This window comes from Oncorhynchus keta, chromosome 23, assembly GCF_023373465.1.
Source record: "Oncorhynchus keta strain PuntledgeMale-10-30-2019 chromosome 23, Oket_V2, whole genome shotgun sequence".
In the NCBI taxonomy this organism is placed as follows: Eukaryota; Metazoa; Chordata; class Actinopteri; order Salmoniformes; family Salmonidae; genus Oncorhynchus; species Oncorhynchus keta.
The window spans coordinates 44,936,332-44,955,105 of NC_068443.1; the positions used below are offsets into that span (position 1 = coordinate 44,936,332).

At 47.7% G+C, this 18,774-nt stretch overlaps 1 protein-coding gene across 2 annotated transcripts in view; it reads left to right on the forward strand.

Annotated features, from left to right (window-relative positions):
- Positions 1 to 11,795: 11,795 nt before the first annotated feature.
- The window catches only part of tmeff1a (transmembrane protein with EGF-like and two follistatin-like domains 1a), an 86,752-nt gene continuing 79,773 nt past the window's right edge, over positions 11,796 to 18,774 (forward strand). Inside the window, exon 1 of one of the 2 annotated variants that reach the window (XM_052477308.1) lies at positions 11,796 to 12,537. In XM_052477308.1, coding sequence (XP_052333268.1) covers positions 12,384 to 12,537 — 154 coding nt within the window. In that variant the 5' untranslated portion in view covers positions 11,796 to 12,383. The remainder of the gene's footprint in view (positions 12,538 to 18,774) is intronic. The other variant, XM_035800627.2, reaches the window with a different exon arrangement.

Genomic DNA, 18,774 nt, shown 5'->3' on the forward strand with positions numbered 1-18,774 from the left:
AATATTGCTCTTCCTTTTCCTCTCATGGCCAACACATAATGACTCATAAAACTGTTATGAATCTCGCAAAACTGCCTTGAATCTTGAAATTGTAGGAAATCATATCTACCAGTGGCATCGTTAGGCCACGTTTTTTTTATCCAGCCCCGAACCTTTTTTAAATTTTTTATTTATTTTTTTAAACATTTCAGTCTGATAAGAGTTTCCATAAAAACGCCCATCATTTGCACTATGCAGTATTTATGTATTTTATTTTACTGACATTTTGTTATGACAAAAATAAACAATACATTATACTGTGCTGGGCACTAGCAGGCACTGCAAGAAGCCCCTGGAGCGACAGAGTGCCTGCTGTGATTGGTCTAGATTTCACAATGCACGTCTCTTAACCCCTCTCCCACCCCTACAATGTCATCACTCAACAAAACGCCTGTCACACAGTCATTGTCTGGATATTGGGAACTTCTTCCAAAAGAGTGGCACAGAAAAGTGACCAGGTTGAGCAGGTTGAGGAAGCAGTGAATGAGGTGGAGAGGACAGAACAGCCAGAGAGTCAAAGTGCAGCAGAGTTAGCCACAGGTTTGTGCAGGGTTGGTGTTGGCAAACAAGCTGCTCTCCTATCAGCATAAGGTCCCATCAGCATAAGGGTTGGCTAATGCTAATAAGCTAGCGTTAGTGTTCAGCGTCCTTAAACTATTGGGTGTCAGTCAGAGTAATTTAACAGTATATTTAGGGAATGGGCAAGCTAAGGATGTTAATTTAAGCCATGATATTAGGAAGTGTTTATTTCCAGCGAGTGTATTTGATGGGTTTCATTTCTGTAGCTAGCTTGGCTGGCTAGCCTCTGCGGTAGCTACTGGCTGGCCAGCCTCTTCGGTAGCTACTGGCTGGCTAGCCTCTCCGGTAGCTACTGGCTGGCTACCGAAGCTACTGGCTGGCTAGCCTCTCCGGTAGCTACTGGCTGGCTAGCCTCTCCGGTAGCTACTGGCTGGCTAGCCTCTGCGGTAGCTACTGGCTGGCCAGCCTCTTCGGTAGCTACTGGCTGGCTAGCCTCTCCGGTAGCTACTGGCTGGCTAGCCTCTCCGGTAGCTACTGGCTGGCTAGCCTCTTCGGTAGCTACTGGCTGGCTAGCCTCTCCGGTAGCTACTGGCTGGCTAGCCTCTCCGGTAGCTACTGGCTGGCCAGCCTCTCCGGTAGCTACTGGCTGGCCAGCCTCTCCGGTAGCTACTGGCTGGCCAGCCTCTCCGGTAGCTACTGGCTGGCCAGCCTCTTCGGTAGCTACTGGCTGGCCAGCCTCTTCGGTAGCTACTGGCTGGCTAGCCTCTCCGGTAGCTACTGGCTGGCTAACCTCTTCGGTAGCTACTGGCTGGCTAGCCTCTTCGGTAGCTACTGGCTGGCTACCGAAGCTACTGGCTGGCTAGCCTCTGCGGTAGCTACTGGCTGGCCAGCCTCTTCGGTGGCTACTGGCTGGCCAGCCTCTTCGGTGGCTACTGGCTGGCCAGCCTCTTCGGTGGCTACTGGCTGGCTAGCCTCTCCGGTAGCTACTGGCTGGCTAGCCTCTCCGGTAGCTACTGGCTGGCTAGCCTCTCCGGTAGCTACTGGCTGGCTAGCCTCTCCGGTAGCTACTGGCTGGCTAGCCTCTTCGGTAGCTACTGGCTGGCTAGCCTCTTCGGTAGCTACTGGCTGGCTAGCCTCTTCGGTAGCTACTGGCTGGCTACCGAAGCTACTGGCTGGCTAGCCTCTGCGGTAGCTACTGGCTGGCCAGCCTCTTCGGTAGCTACTGGCTGGCTAGCCTCTTCGGTAGCTACTGGCTGGCTAGCCTCTTCGGTAGCTACTGGCTGGCTACCGGCTACTGGCTGGCTAGCCTCTGCGGTAGCTACTGGCTGGCTAGCCTCTTCGGTAGCTACTGGCTGGCTACCGGCTACTGGCTGGCTAGCCTCTGCGGTAGCTACTGGCTGGCCAGCCTCTTCGGTGGCTACTGGCTGGCCAGCCTCTTCGGTAGCTACTGGCTGGCTAGCCTCTCCGGTAGCTACTGGCTGGCTAGCCTCTCCGGTAGCTACTGGCTGGCTAGCCTCTGCGGTAGCTACTGGCTGGCTAGCCTCTGCGGTAGCTACTGGCTGGCCAGCCTCTCCGGTAGCTACTGGCTGGCTAGCCTCTTCGGTAGCTACTGGCTGGCCAGCCTCTTCGGTAGCTACTGGCTGGCCAGCCTCTTCGGTAGCTACTGGCTGGCCAGCCTCTCCGGTGGCTACTGGCTGGCCAGCCTCTTCGGTGGCTACTGGCTGGCCAGCCTCTTCGGTGGCTACTGGCTGGCCAGCCTCTAGCTACGGTGGCTACTGGCTGGCCAGCCTCTTCGGTGGCTACTGGCTGGCCAGCCTCTTCGGTAGCTACTGGCTGGCCAGCCTCTTCGGTAGCTACTGGCTGGCCAGCCTCTCCGGTAGCTACTGGCTGGCTAGCCTCTCCGGTAGCTACTGGCTGGCTACCCGGTAGCTACTGGCTGGCTAGCCTCTGCGGTAGCTACTGGCTGGCCAGCCTCTTCGGTGGCTACTGGCTGGCCAGCCTCTTCGGTAGCTACTGGCTGGCCAGCCTCTTCGGTAGCTACTGGCTGGCTAGCCTCTCCGGTAGCTACTGGCTGGCTAGCCTCTCCGGTAGCTACTGGCTGGCTAGCCTCTCCGGTAGCTACTGGCTGGCTAGCCTCTCCGGTAGCTACTGGCTGGCTAGCCTCTTCGGTAGCTACTGGCTGGCTAGCCTCTCCGGTAGCTACTGGCTGGCTAGCCTCTCCGGTAGCTACTGGCTGGCTAGCCTCTCCGGTAGCTACTGGCTGGCTAGCCTCTCCGGTAGCTACTGGCTGGCTAGCCTCTCCGGTAGCTACTGGCTGGCTAGCCTCTTCGGTAGCTACTGGCTGGCTAGCCTCTTCGGTAGCTACTGGCTGGCTAGCCTCTCCGGTAGCTACTGGCTGGCCAGCCTCTTCGGTAGCTACTGGCTGGCTAGCCTCTTCGGTAGCTACTGGCTGGCCAGCCTCTTCGGTAGCTACTGGCTGGCCAGCCTCTCCGGTAGCTACTGGCTGGCCAGCCTCTCCGGTAGCTACTGGCTGGCCAGCCTCTCCGGTAGCTACTGGCTGGCCAGCCTCTCCGGTAGCTACTGGCTGGCCAGCCTCTTCGGTGGCTACTGGCTGGCCAGCCTCTCCGGTAGCTACTGGCTGGCTAGCCTCTCCGGTAGCTACTGGCTGGCTAGCCTCTCCGGTAGCTACTGGCTGGCTAGCCTCTCCGGTAGCTACTGGCTGGCTAGCCTCTTCGGTAGCTACTGGCTGGCTAGCCTCTCCGGTAGCTACTGGCTGGCTAGCCTCTCCGGTAGCTACTGGCTGGCTAGGCCTCTCCGGTAGCTACTGGCTGGCTAGCCTCTCCGGTAGCTACTGGCTGGCTAGCCTCTTCGGTAGCTACTGGCTGGCTAGCCTCTTCGGTAGCTACTGGCTGGCTACCGAAGCTACTGGCTGGCTAGCCTCTGCGGTAGCTACTGGCTGGCCAGCCTCTTCGGTGGCTACTGGGTGGCCAGCCTCTTCGGTAGCTACTGGCTGGCCAGCCTCTCCGGTAGCTACTGGCTGGCCAGCCTCTCCGGTAGCTACTGGCTGGCTAGCCTCTCCGGTAGCTACTGGCTGGCTAGCCTCTCCGGTAGCTACTGGCTGGCTAGCCTCTCCGGTAGCTACTGGCTGGCTAGCCTCTGCGGTAGCTACTGGCTGGCTAGCCTCTGCGGTAGCTACTGGCTGGCTAGCCTCTGCGGTAGCTACTGGCTGGCTAGCCTCTGCGGTAGCTACTGGCTGGCTAGCCTCTGCGGTAGCTACTGGCTGGCTAGCCTCTCCGGTAGCTACTGGCTGGCCAGCCTCTCCGGTAGCTACTGGCTGGCCAGCCTCTTCGGTAGCTACTGGCTGGCCAGCCTCTTCGGTAGCTACTGGCTGGCCAGCCTCTTCGGTAGCTACTGGCTGGCCAGCCTCTTCGGTAGCTACTGGCTGGCCAGCCTCTTCGGTAGCTACTGGCTGGCCAGCCTCTTCGGTGGCTACTGGCTGGCCAGCCTCTTCGGTGGCTACTGGCTGGCCAGCCTCTTCGGTGGCTACTGGCTGGCCAGCCTCTTCGGTGGCTACTGGCTGGCCAGCCTCTTCGGTGGCTACTGGCTGGCCAGCCTCTTCGGTGGCTACTGGCTGGCCAGCCTCTTCGGTGGCTACTGGCTGGCCAGCCTCTTCGGTGGCTACTGGCTGGCCAGCCTCTGCGGTAGCTACTGGCTGGCCAGCCTCTGCGGTAGCTACTGGCTGGCTAGCCTCTGCGGTAGCTACTGGCTGGCTAGCCTCTGCGGTAGCTACTGGCTGGCTAGCCTCTGCGGTAGCTACTGGCTGGCCAGCCTCTTCGGTAGCTACTGGCTGGCCAGCCTCTTCGGTAGCTACTGGCTGGCCAGCCTCTTCGGTAGCAACTGGCTGGCCAGCCTCTTCGGTAGCTACTGGCTGGCCAGCCTCTTCGGTGGCTACTGGCTGGCCAGCCTCTTCGGTGGCTACTGGCTGGCCAGCCTCTTCGGTGGCTACTGGCTGGCCAGCCTCTTCGGTGGCTACTGGCTGGCCAGCCTCTTCGGTGGCTACTGGCTGGCCAGCCTCTTCGGTGGCCACTGGCTGGCCAGCCTCTTCGGTGGCTACTGGCTGGCCAGCCTCTTCGGTGGCTACTGGCTGGCCAGCCTCTTCGGTGGCTACTGGCTGGCCAGCCTCTGGTGGCTACTGGCTGGCCAGCTGGCTGGCCAGCCTCTGCGGTGGCTACTGGCTGGCCAGCCTCTGCGGTGGCTACTGGCTGGCCAGCCTCTGCGGTGGCTACTGGCTGGCCAGCCTCTGCGGTAGCTACTGGCTGGCTAGCCTCTGCGGTAGCTACTGGCTGGCTAGCCTCTCCGGTAGCTACTGGCTGGCCAGCCTCTCCGGTAGCTACTGGCTGGCCAGCCTCTTCGGTAGCTACTGGCTGGCCAGCCTCTCCGGTAGCTACTGGCTGGCCAGCCTCTTCGGTAGCTACTGGCTGGCCAGCCTCTTCGGTAGCTACTGGCTGGCCAGCCTCTTCGGTAGCTACTGGCTGGCCAGCCTCTTCGGTAGCTACTGGCTGGCCAGCCTCTTCGGTAGCTACTGGCTGGCCAGCCTCTGCGGCTGGCCAGCTACTGGCTACTGGCCAGCCTCTGCGGTAGCTACTGGCTGGCCAGCCTCTGCGGTAGCTACTGGCTGGCCAGCCTCTGCGGTAGCTACTGGCTGGCCAGCCTCTCCGGTGGCTACTGGCTGGCCAGCCTCTCCGGTAGCTACTGGCTGGCCAGCCTCTCCGGTAGCTACTGGCTGGCCAGCCTCTCCGGTAGCTACTGGCTGGCCAGCCTCTCCGGTAGCTACTGGCTGGCCAGCCTCTCCGGTAGCTACTGGCTGGCCAGCCTCTTCGGTAGCTACTGGCTGGCCAGCCTCTTCGGTAGCTACTGGCTGGCCAGCCTCTCCGGTAGCTACTGGCTGGCCAGCCTCTCCGGTAGCTACTGGCTGGCCAGCCTCTCCGGTAGCTACTGGCTGGCCAGCCTCTCCGGTAGCTACTGGCTGGCCAGCCTCTCCGGTAGCTACTGGCTGGCCAGCCTCTCCGGTAGCTACTGGCTGGCCAGCCTCTTCGGTAGCTACTGGCTGGCTAGCCTCTTCGGTAGCTACTGGCTGGCTAGCCTCTTCGGTAGCTACTGGCTGGCTAGCCTCTTCGGTAGCTACTGGCTGGCTAGCTAGCTAGCTGAGACCAAAGAAAGGAGAGAACGTTATTCTGACTGAAGCATTATCTTCTGACAGTAACCCAGTGACACCCAGTGGACTGAAGCTGAATTTTACTCCAATATTATATTGAACCCTGTTTAAAATTAAAGGGACTATCAGCAGTTGCTACATCCATTTTTAGACTTACAGTAAGTCTAAAGTAATGATATGTAACCATTGATTCTTATAGAATATTACTTATAAATGCCTCATGAGGTTATTTCAACAGTCGTACCCCATCAGAACCCAAAATATAAGCAATGTGTTCCTCCAATGTTTGTAACAAAGAAAATGTAAACAAACACTATAGCCTCAAAACATGGTTAAACTATAGTGTTGATATCATGGATGGTCAGTCCTTGTATCCATAGCCCAGTCTATGAATTTGAGAGTGAATACACTGTACTACTAATACACTGTAATACTACTGCTGATTGCTGCTTTAAGGTCTTATAGCCTATTCCATTCTGCAGGTAAATATGTGTTACACCTGTATGTTATTTCCATATAGGCTATGTAACTATTTGTAAAAATAATAATAATAATAAGCTTTTGTTTTTATTCACTTGGCTAATTACGTTTTTCTATTTCTGTTGCATTGTCGAGAGGTTAACCTTTAAGTAAGCATTTAATTGTAAATGATGTGTATATGACAACTAAACAAACTTGAACTTAGAAGGGAAGTGGGAGGGCCGCCAGAAAGACAGGGAAAAAGTTGGCCAGCTTTGTGTAGGGGAACAAAACATTGAAAATACATTGACCCTTAAAGTTGTGTCCTCAAACGTTATGTCAACTAAAAATCTCACATTATTTCATTTAGTCAGTTCTTCCAACTAATGTTCACATACTGCTTTACTCATCTCATATGTATATACTGTATTCTATTCTAGTGTATTTTAGTCAATGCCACTCTGACATTGCTCATCCTAATATTGATATTTCTTAATTCCTTTCTTTACTTTTTCAGATTTGTGTGTATTGTTGTGTATTGTTAGATATTACTGCACTGTTGGAGCTAGGAACACAAGCATTTAGCTACGCCCCCTAATAACATCTGCTAAATATGTGTATATGTGACCAATAAAATTGGATTTGATTTTGATCAATAACTAGGTTTCCATCCAATTTACTTCAGATTTTCATGTGAATATTCTAAAATCTGCATAAAAAAACATGCGTATTTTCCCACCAGAGATATGTTTCCATCAAACTAACCTTTTGTTGAGAAAAAAAGGCTGTGCGTGGTGACATAATGCCCATAAAAATAAAAATTACTTTTGCCGTTAAATTCCTATGTGCCGAATGGAAAAATCCAAGTTAAATGGCTCTCCATCGCATTTCCAACTCTACTGATGGGTTTTGTCACAAAAACTGTTGCGTCATATAGAAAATGTTCCCACTCTGGTTTTGACACATGCGCTCTAGCTAACAGCTGGCAGATACATTGGGGGTAGGCTGTCTACATTGAGATTATTACAAATATTATTTGTCAAACAGCAGCCAAGCATGGATCATCATGTCACCAGAATAAGACCCTCAATATTTATTGGAAAGGAGCATCAAGCTCATCACCTTGTACTTTCACCACCCTGTGAAGTTAATCATCTATTTAATCTATTTAAACATCTATTTAAACTTTACATCTAGGGTTTTTTTGTAAGTCTAGGTAATTGTATGTCTATGGTGGCCTAAATTCGTTCCCAATCAGAGGCAGCTGTTTATCGTTGTCTCTGATTGGGGTTCCTATTTAGGTTGCCATTTTCCCTTTTGGTTTTGTGGGTTCTTGTCTATTTGCAGTTGCCTGTCAGCACTCGTTTATATAGCTTCATGGTTTGTTTTGGTTAGTTTGTTCAGTGTTCATTTGTCTAATAAAAGAGAATGTACGCATACCACGCTGCGCCTTGGTCTCCTCCTTATGACGGCCGTGACATCATGTCTCTTTATATTCACGTAGCCGAGGGGCCATGTAGTTTCTCATCTGTCATGTTTGGAGTTGTGTTGCGCTGTTATGCAGGCACTTGAATTTTTCTTTACAGTTGAGTTGCCCTGGTCGAGTCAGTATACAGTAACTTTAAAAAGCAACTGCCCCTTTAAAAAAACTTCTCATTTAGAAAACAGGCTGTGGCATTGACCTGAGTCAAACATTTATTCTTGTGTCAAAATTGACTACAAAGTGTAAATAGGATCATTTTGATCATAAAGTCAGTCTTGTCCAAACATAGTTTACATTTTTTTCCGTTTTGTGGTTGTGACTGCATCACAACGTAAATTAAGTTTGGGTTTGTTTAAAGTATGCCCACAGCTGGCAGCACACAAGTAATCATACATTTGGGGTTCAGCTGCAAGCGACCAGCTTTTAATTTGGGTTGACTTTGGATTTCCCAATGGGGTTAGTTAGGGACCATCAGTAGTAAACTACACAATGTACGTTAACATCCCAATGGCTCCAAATTTCACTGCCTTAACCTCAAAGTTTAGCTACCCCAGTATCCCCTTGACCATTTTGGATTGTAAAACTAAAGACACACACGAGAAAAGACACAGAAAGCAACAGAAGAGTAGATGATGGAGAGACACACCAGACACGACACAGAGCCAGCAACAGAAGAGAAGGATTTGATGGAGAGAGACACATTTACATTTACATTTAAGTCATTTAGCAGACGCTCTTATGCACACACACATGCACACACCCATCACAACTGCTGCTACCAGACTCTTATTATACTGCTCAATTTATACACTTACCCCCCCACCCCCCATTCCCCAATACACATGTAAATATTGGATTATAAATTGTGTCTTCCTGTATTATCCTTGTGCTAAAATGTTTATTTACTTTATGTTCATATTCCAATCTTATATTATGTATTATTGTTGCATTGTCGAAGGAACCTGTTAGTAAGCGTTTCGTTGGACGATGTTGCGTATCCCATTACATACGACTAATAAAACTTGAAACTTCATCTGGGGACAAAATACCAAATACCACGATACCTAAGATTTAGCATCTCTAAAATAGTCCAAAGGATTTAGGGTTTACTCCTCTACTGCAAAGTATAGCCCCAGAATTACTGCATTAGTGCTCTCTTCCCATTGTTATCTGTATAAGCATAGCTGAAGTAGTCTTAACATAATGGTTCAAGTTGAAGCCTGAAGGGGGTGATTCCTATGTTACAGTACTGTAAGCTTTAGGGGGTCCACCAGCGGGACACCTTTCAAGGGCTGATTAACTTGAGGGTTAAACTCCTACCACCGGTACTCCATGATGGCTCGGGATTATCCCAGCTCACTGGTGGTCTGCTGGGATTGGAAGAGGAAGGCCTGGTGGTGCAGATGGTGGGAGTGAATTAGACCTTTGCACGCTAGGATGGATAAGGCCCACTGCCCCACTTCAGATTCCCTATGCCCGGTAGTAGGGCCTCTAGTCTTACACAGTATGCTGCCGTAATGCGTTGTCGCTAGAATCCTAGCAAAATTCCTGCATTGTGTACAGGAGTCTGGTATCCTCTGTCATAGGTATTTTAGCATTTAATGTTGCTGGGATTTACCAATTACGTTGCTTGAGAATTGTGATATGATCATTAGGAGTCGTCAGTAATTGTGTTGGGTGTTCGTCATCTCATTCATGTTATCATTCATTTTGTATAGCCCAACAAACCTCACCTCAATAGGATTTTCCCTAAAACTTCTGAATAACATTGTGGACAGACAACATCCCTGCCAATCCTGCATAAATGTAGTAAGCCAATTAGTTGGATGTTAATGGAATTAGCATTGCTGATGGCTTTATCCATTTAGCCCCTGCAATCCACACAGTATCCCCTTTACGCTACATTAAAACCGTTATCCTGGTCAGAGAGGGACCCAGAGAATCGGCGGATTCCACGCTTCATTCATGGCCTTTTACACTCGGCACAATAAATGCCCGTCGCCAAGGATACACTGTATACCTTTGAGAGGTTCGCATAGCCTAATATATGATTCTGCTGTTCAGCATGGTTGGATTGAGGCAGAGAGAATCGATGGGGGAAAACGGCAGCAGTACCGAGGAGCTTTATTACTGGGTTGTACTGTAGGCTTTGAAAATGTAAAATGCTACCCAAGGATTGCAGGCAATGCCACTCACTGTTGTGGGATGGTGACATATGGAGAAAATCATTACTTTAAAGCTACTACACTGGAAAATAGACAGGGAAATGTGAAAATAGTATAAATTGGTGTTCACTTTTGAATTTGAAGAGAGGAATTGGGGAAAACAGTGAAGTACCGTGGAAAAATATGAAAAATTGATGAAAAATGGATGAACAAAAATTGTGTTAACTCAGGGGGAAAAACCCTACCAGTCATGACCAGTTCACGTACTGCTGTAGGGGTGGAGAGACAGTGAAATGATACTCTTAGAAAAAAAGACTCCGAAGCGTTCTTTCAGCCGCCCCCATAGGAGAACCCTTTCTGGGTGTAGGCAAACCATTTCTGGCCTTGGCTTCAATGTAGAACCATCTGTCGAAAGGGTTTTACCTGGAACCAACAAGGATTCTTCAAATGGTTCTCCTATGGGGACAGCCGAAGAACTCTTAAGTTCTAGATTATAAGGGCACGAGGCGAGACCCAAATGCAGACACAGGAGGCAGATGGTTGAGCTCCGATATTTATTATAACAAAAGGGGTAGGCTAAAGGCAGGTCGGGGACAGGCGAGAGTTCATAAACCAGGTCAGAGTCCAAACGGTACAGGACGATAGGCAGGCTCGAGGTCAGGGGCAGACAGAGTGCTCAGGCAGGCGGGCTCAGAGTCAGGACAGGCAAGGGTCAAAACCCCGGAGGGTGAGAAAAGAGAGACTGGGAAAAGCAGGCGCTGAGACACAAAAACGCTGGTTGACTTGACAAACAAGACGAACTGGCACAGAGAGACAGCAAACACAGGCATAAATACACCGGGGATAGTAAGCAACATCTGGAGGGGGTGGAGACAGGTGAAACAGATCAGGGCGTGACATAGATAGCACCTTTCTTCCGAACACGGAACCCAAACCGGCTGCGCTCGTGCACCATCGCGCATAAATCTATTTTGTCCCCCCAAAGCAAACACGATCACGACACGCAGGTTAAAATATCAAAACAAACTCTGAACCAATTGTATTATTTTGGGGACAGGCCGAAAAGCATAAAAATGTATGGCAATTCAGCTAGTTAGCTTGCACTTGCTAGCTAATTTGTCCTATTTAGCTACCTTGCTGTTGCTAGCTAATTTGTCCTGGGATATAAACATTGAGGTGTTATTTTACCTGAAATGCACAAGGTCCTCTACTCCTCCAATTAATCCACACATAAAACGGCCAACCGAATCGTTTCTAGTCATCTCTCTTCCTTCCAGGCTTTATCTTCTCTTGACTTTATATTGCGATTGGCAACTTTCATAAATTAGGTGATTTACCGCCACTGACCTCGTTCGTCTTAAGGTCACCCACGTGGGTATAACCAATGAGGAGATGGCACGTGGGTACCTGCTTCTATAAACCAATGAGGAGATGGGAGAGGCAGGACTTGCAGTGCGATCTGCGTCAGAAATAGAACTGACTTCTATTTTAGCCCTTGGCAACGCAGACATTCGTTGGCGCGCGCAAGCTGTGTGGGTGCAATAATTGTTTAACATAGATTTCTTAATTTATTTTGCAATGCTCGCGCACGCGGCGTGAACCTTGTAGTCAGCCTGTAAGAGTGTACTCTTTTACCCAAGACTGTCTTCAACACACTGTGGAAATCACCATTCGATGCAAATGTGGTGTGGGAACAACATGAACAAACAGAAGAAAATAAGACCTGCAGCCCATCATTTTCTTCAAGTTGTTCACTGCAGGCAACCGATACGAAACAGTGAAAAATCCCTTCCCAGAGTAGAGATTTCACATCTGTTTTAGCTGTTCACTGCCAATGAGTAGGGACAGTCACTCCAGGAGAGCTATTAAAGGGATAGTTCACCCAAAAGGGCTAGGAAGGGGGGCATCCTCTCACGTGACTATTCTCTCAAAATCTCTTTGTTGTAGCTGCTGTGGCTGTTTCGCATCCGGCGCCTTTTCTCTTTAATTCCCGGTTATTGAAACCAGATTTGGTTTTATGAACGGAAACGTACCGGGAGTGTAGGGCTACTTACATTGATTCAAAGGAAGATTCAAGCGAGGTGTTGTTTTAAAAGGGGGGATTTGCCTCGGTGTTAAATCCGGGGCGTCAGATAAATCATAAAACGACCCAGAGCGTGTTGGAAGGACGGACTACGAGGATGCTGTTGCTGCTTCTGTTGTCGTCTTTGGGAATTTCGTCAGCCACCGAGGTTTCATAGATGACCACCTCGTTTATTTGGAGTAAAGAGCCTTCAGAATTGTGTGCTCTGCATCTAACAATACCGCTATATTATTTTTGCATCGCGTCCCGTTGTCATAGTGCGTGTTCCTTCGTGCATGCGTCCTTGCTTCTATGCTGTGCTCTTTCATTCAACACAATTTACCCATCAATATATTCGTAAAAAAGTTGTCGAAGTGACTTAATTTTGGATACATTCTGTGACAGTAGCCTTGTTTGGTTATCGTCTCCATCCTTTTCATCATGGTTGGAAGCTTGCGACCTGGTCGCTTGCCCGGACCTTTGGCTGCTTATTCCTTGGCGTTCCTCTGCTTCGTGGCTATCGCTTCATTGCCTGGATCATTGGCATCCTACCTACAAAGTGGCGAATGCAAAGGGAAAGGAAAAGACTGCACAGGTAAGGGTGTTCAAAATATGATGCTGCCCGTATATTTTGCTTATGTTTACGCACGGGTTGTGAATGGTGTCAATGTTTAAATATCCTATGCAAACATGTCTCGGATAAGAAATACCTTAAGTTTTAATGCGCTCCCCTAGTAGGCTATAGTATATGTTGCTCTCTGTATACATAGGAATGGGCCATTGAATAGCTCATCTAAAAACGCGGAGATTATGTCCTATTTCAACTGTCAGATATGTAGCCTAATGCCTGTCACTCAGATGTAGCATATTGGAAATAATCGAAGAATGGAACACCGCCCTGGCCAGTTTGTGTCCCTCTATCTCAATTCTGTCATCAACCTTTCATGTAGAAAAAAAAATGCACAGCAGCTCTTGCCGTTAGCCTATGCTGGAACATCCGTTCTGTTATATATTAACAATTTAAGAGGACGATTGTCTTTTTTCTTCTCGTGCATGGAGATTTAAAGAGGACTCTACTGTAGCTAACTCACTGGAGAGTGTTGGAATAACCTGGTACACATGTTTTATTCATGAACCTCAGAATTGCCTTTTCCCCATCACATTAAACATTAAGCATTTTCATCATAGACCGATGCACTGCGAACCTAATTCTTCACCCTTTCCAAGCGACCACACATAAATGGAACAAAATGCCATATCAGTAAAGGCAAATGAGCTGTTCTATTTCACTACCCAAACTAAACAACTTATTCATTGCTACACATAAATGCAGTTGCAGCTAGCCTATGCATAGTAATACACTCCCAGCTAACACCCTAGGCCTCGTGTCCAAATCAATTACATTTGTTTCAAAACTATATTTGTATTAATCGTAGAATTTCATTACAACAGAGTGCTTTTACACCTGCATTGTTTGCTGTTTGGGGTTTTAGGCTGGGTTTCTGTACAGCACTTTGAGATATCAGCTGATGTACGAAGGGCTATATAAATAAATTTGATTTGATTTAGATTATTAACAGAGGTTTTAGCCCAAGCAAGCTTCTGAGAGCAAAGCAGTGGCTTATAGACCAACATTATAATGGGAATTGGCCAGAAAAAGTAGGAAGAAAGCTCTGGAGGAACTAGTGCTATTAATGGAAGAGTTTAATATTTTGTAGTTTGTGCCACCGAATGTATATCCGGATGTTTACTGTTGTCAGTAAGTACACAAGTAAAGGGAATTATGAGGAAAATGGACTGCTGGTGCTGATTGCTGACTGGCAGCATTTCAGGCAATTGTGAAATGGATGTACTTCCTCAATTAAGAAAGCTAAATCAAGCTACTTTCTAGTTCCATCTCACTCTGCTGGTGATCCGTCAAAATTTTGGAAAGTTAATGCACTGAAGTGTGTCAATTCCTACACTTCCCTGCCTAAGCACGTTGTCTCAGTCTCTGGCATCATTACTGAGAAAAAAAATGATAAGTGATGCTTTTAATTAGCATTTAGCTCTGTAGGCTTTTTATTTGAAAGAAATAGTGGTTTAATTGACCCTAGTCATTGAGTTGACTGTTCTTTCCTCTCCCAGCCTCCATTTGGCTCAATGGAAATGCAGTAAACTTCTAGTGAATATTTGTGACCCATGTTACCTGGATGTCATAAGGTAATGCACCAATTTGTAAGTCGCTCTGGATAAGAGCGTCTGCTAAATGACTTAAATGTAAAATGTAAATGTAAATAATGATGAAGGGCACCATCCAATGTACGTATGTATAACAGACCTCGGTTCAAATATCTCAATTGTTATCACATATATTCAAACTAAGTATTCCGATTTATATTTGATTTGAAAAGACAAGTTGTTCAATATTTTAATACAATTGGAAAGTATATGTTTGTTTTAAAAATATACACAGACTCAAATACACAGGCAGTCGATTAGCTGACCAGGGTCAGTTCAACCACCATTTCTTTCAAATATAAATATATTTTTTTCTCATGAATGATACCAGATTTTGACAACTTGCTTACGCAGGGAAGGAGAGGAGTTTTCACACTTCAGTGCAACTATCAACTATTTTCCAAAATTGAAGGATCTCCAGCAGTCTAAGATATAAAGTAGCTAGATTTAGCTTTCTTGATTGAGGAAGTGCATCTATTTCTCTGCTTAGGCAAACTTGTTTCTCACAAGTGTAGCAGGTACTGAACTCGGCAAACAACGTTTCTCTGAGAATGCTAAATGACTAACTAATACATGCATTAACAGAAATGTATGTAACCAAAATAAAAAGATCTAAGGGCAAACAATTCACACAATGAATCCATGGGCCTATCGAGTGGCGTTTAAGGCTGTGCCACAACCGCCCGGTTAGGCGGGTCATGTTTCAGAGTTCAATCTTGTTTTCTTCAGACCAGAGACTCCAAGCGTGTTGTCTTTTACTTGTTTCTCATGGTCTGAGAGTCTTTTAGGTGACTTTTGGCAAACTCCAAGTGGGCTGTCAAGTGCCTTTTACTGAGGAGTGGCTTCCGTCTGGCCACTCTACCATAAAGGCCTGATTGGTGGAGTGCTGCACAGATGGTTGTCCTTTCATGAAGGAACGCTGGAGCTCTGTCAGTGACCATTGGCCATTGGCTTCTTGCTCACATTTACATTACATTTAAGTCATTTAGCAGACGCTCTTATCCAGAGCGACTTACAAATTGGACATTTACATTACATTTAAGTCATTTAGCAGACGCTCTTATCCAGAGCGACTTACAAATTGGACCTCCCTGAGTTTGGTGTCTCAACCTGTTTTCACATGATCATTATGGGTTATTGTGTGTATATTGATGAGGGGTCTGAATACAGTGTATGTGTGGGGTACAGGGACAAGTTATTTGTTCAAAAATCATGTTCAAGACCATTATTGCACACAGAGTGAGTCCATGCAACTTATTATTAGCCTTTTTAAGCAAATATTTACTCCTGAATTTATTTAGGCCTGACATAACAAAGGGTTTGAATCCTTGACACGAAACCTCTTTTTAATTAATAAAAAAATGTAGGCTCTAACACGACAACATTTTTAAAAAGTCAAGGGGTGTAATTTCTTTCTGAAGGCACTGTATATGCGAGCATCTGTGTAGTTTGTGTGTGTTCAAGTCCTTCTGCCCAGCTCAGTTTTTTAAGGGTGCTGATCTTGTAAACCAGTTCAGAGCAGGATTGTGTAATTGTAGGGTTTACAGGGCTTCTTATTAGTAACATATGTTCACTGAAACAAAAGAAGATTTTGCAGTGGGAGTGTCCGCTTCATTCCCTCCATAATGAAACCCTTGCCTCTCAGAGGCTGCATCTAAAATGGCACTTTATTCCCTATGTAGTGCACTTCTTTTGAACAGGGTCCATAGGGTTAGGCAAAAGTAGTGCACTACGTAGGGAATAGGGTGTCAGTTGGGATGTTGCCCAAGTCTCCACCACTAACAGTTTGAGGTTGTGGTGGATGGAATCGGTTGCCTGGCTAACCAGACTCCTTGCTCCGTCAACCCGCTAAGCCACGCCAATGGAATGGGAGCAATGATTGTAATTTTGCTAAACCCCTCTTTGTGGCACCTGACACCATGACTGAACAGTAGTCCAGGTGTGACAAAATTAGGGCCTGTAGGACCTGCCTTGTTGAGAATGCTGTTAAAGAGGAATGGAATCACTAGGACTCCAGCTAATGTTAATCACCATATTGGCGTTGTTACGTCACTGGCAGGAGGGAAAAGTTTGGAACTCCCAAAAAATGGCTGAATTTACTGAGTCGCTCCGAGTCCGAAGATGAGTTTATAACAGCGAATGAAATAACATTAGATAGGGAGCCAATAAACTTACTGAAGCCGTTCCTGTTGGAGCCGATCATCGCCCCAGATCAAAGAGTTTGTTCTCGTTGCAGTAACAACACAGATATGCCGCCTGAAGCGCATCAGCTAGAGGGTCGGCGTAGTGGTGACAAAAACTGCTACGAGTGCGGATGCTGCCACATAATGGCTAGAGAGTATGAGTGTGTGTGTTGTAGAGAGATGTGGTGATACAGCACAGAATCCCAGCGGGTGGTGGCTGTATTACATCGAGTCAGAGGTTCCTGTCAGTCTGGTTGGCGACGTATTGGACGTGTCACTAATCTTTATGAAAGGCGTCCTGGCAGAAGAGGTTACTCATCTCCTCCCTGTTGGCTGTCTGATCATTGTTGGTAATCAAGCCTCAAATATAAAATATATTTTTATAGGCTTAATACTTTTTTTGGGTTACTACATGATTCCATGTCTTCACTATAATTCTACTATTATAGTGAAGACATCAAAACAATGAAATAACACATGGAATCATGTAGTAACCCAAAAAAGTATTAAACCTATAAAATATATTTTTATATCTGAGATTCTTCAAATAGCCACCCTTTGCCTTGATGACAGCTTCACCCGGAATGCTTTTCCAAGAGTCTTGAAGTAGTTCCTACATACGCTGAGCACTTGTTGGCTGCTGAAACGACAGTACCTGGGTCTCAACCCCACCCTGTGCAATTGGTTCCTGGACTTTCTGACGGCGCGCCCCAGGTGGAGAAGGTAGGAAACAACATCTCCACTTCGCTGACTCTCAACACTGGGGCCCCACAAGGGTGAGTGCTCAGCCCACTCCTGTACTCCCTGTTCACCCACGACTGCGTGGCCATGTAAGCATCCAACTCAATCATCAAGTTTGCAGACGACACAACAGCAGTGGGCTTGATTACCAACAATGATGAGACAGCCTACAGGGAGGAGGTGAGGGCACTCTGAGTGTGGTGTCAGGAAAACAACCTCTCACTCAACATCAACAAAACAAAGGATATGATTGTAGTCTTCAGGAAACAGCAGAGCGAGCACCCCCCTATCCACATCGATGGGACAGCAGTGGAGAAGGTGGAAAGTTTGAAGTTCCTCGGCGTACACATCACAGACATGGAAATGGTCCACCCACACAGACAGTGTGGTGAAGAAGGCGCAACAGCGCTTCTTCAACCTCAGGAGACTGAAGAAATGTGGCTTGTCAAAACCCTGACAAACATTTAGAGATGCAACAATCGAGAGCATCCTGTCTGGCTGTTTCACAGCCTGGTACGGCAACTGCTCTGTCCACAACGGCAATGCTCTCCAGAGGGTAGTGTGGTCTGTACAACACATCCCTGGGGGCAAACTACCTGCCCTCCATGACACCTACAGCACCCGATATAACAGGAAGACCAAAAGGATCATTAAGGACAACAACCACCCGAGCCACTGCCTGTTCACACTGCTACCATCCAGAAGGCGAGGTCAGTACAGGTGCGTCAAAGCTGGGACAGAGAAACCGCTTCTATCTCAAAGCCATCAGACTGCTAAATAGCAATCACTAACTCAGAAAGGCTGCCGCCTACATTGAGACCCAATCACTGGCCACTTTAATAAATGGATCACTAGTCACTTTATACAATGCCACTTTAATAATGTTTACATATCTTACTTTACTCATATCACATGTATATACTGTATTTTACACCCCCTCAGTGCTAACAGTATAACTCTGGTTCATAGGCATATGATTACTGCATATGATAGCTGTAGGATCAGCAGAGGCATTCAGGACAGTAAGGGACATTAATTAGGTTACTTACATTATCTTCCAGCGCCCCTGGGATAATGTACATTTGCTGAAGCATTATGACAACTCAGCGACACAATGGTAGAGATTAACTGAGTTGGGCTTGGGTCATTGATAAGTCATTGTCTCAACAATGCTATGAATAGTCTCGTAGGCAGTTATGGAGAGCCAAAAGTCTGAACTGTTAAACTGTTAAATGCCATGATTTAGGGAATGCAGAGTGCCAGATATTATAGGGCGTTTGTTGGTGTCAAGTAGTGAACAATCAGTTCTTTACAATCCATCTTCAGCTGTTCTGAGCTGCCCTTCATAATGTCATTCGACCCCACACGAACCATGACAGTTTCAGCCCCCGGTGACTGACGCACAGCCTCGGGAAGCAACCTGGTGATACCCTAAACTTTTGCCCCAGGAAAACAAAGTCTTTGCCCCAGGTACAGATATATGCCTCGCCATCGAACTCCCTATCACAATGGCTGGAATTATCAGGTCTCTGTCGTGTCTCGAAGCTGAATTTGAGGCCAGAGCCACAGACCTGAGCTGCTTTAACACTGACTGACTGCGTGCCACAACAACCAAAGGGACTCTGATCCAGAGAGCCCAGCGGAGGGGGGGCCGCGGTGGTCCAGCTGTGACCAGGCAATTGATTGAC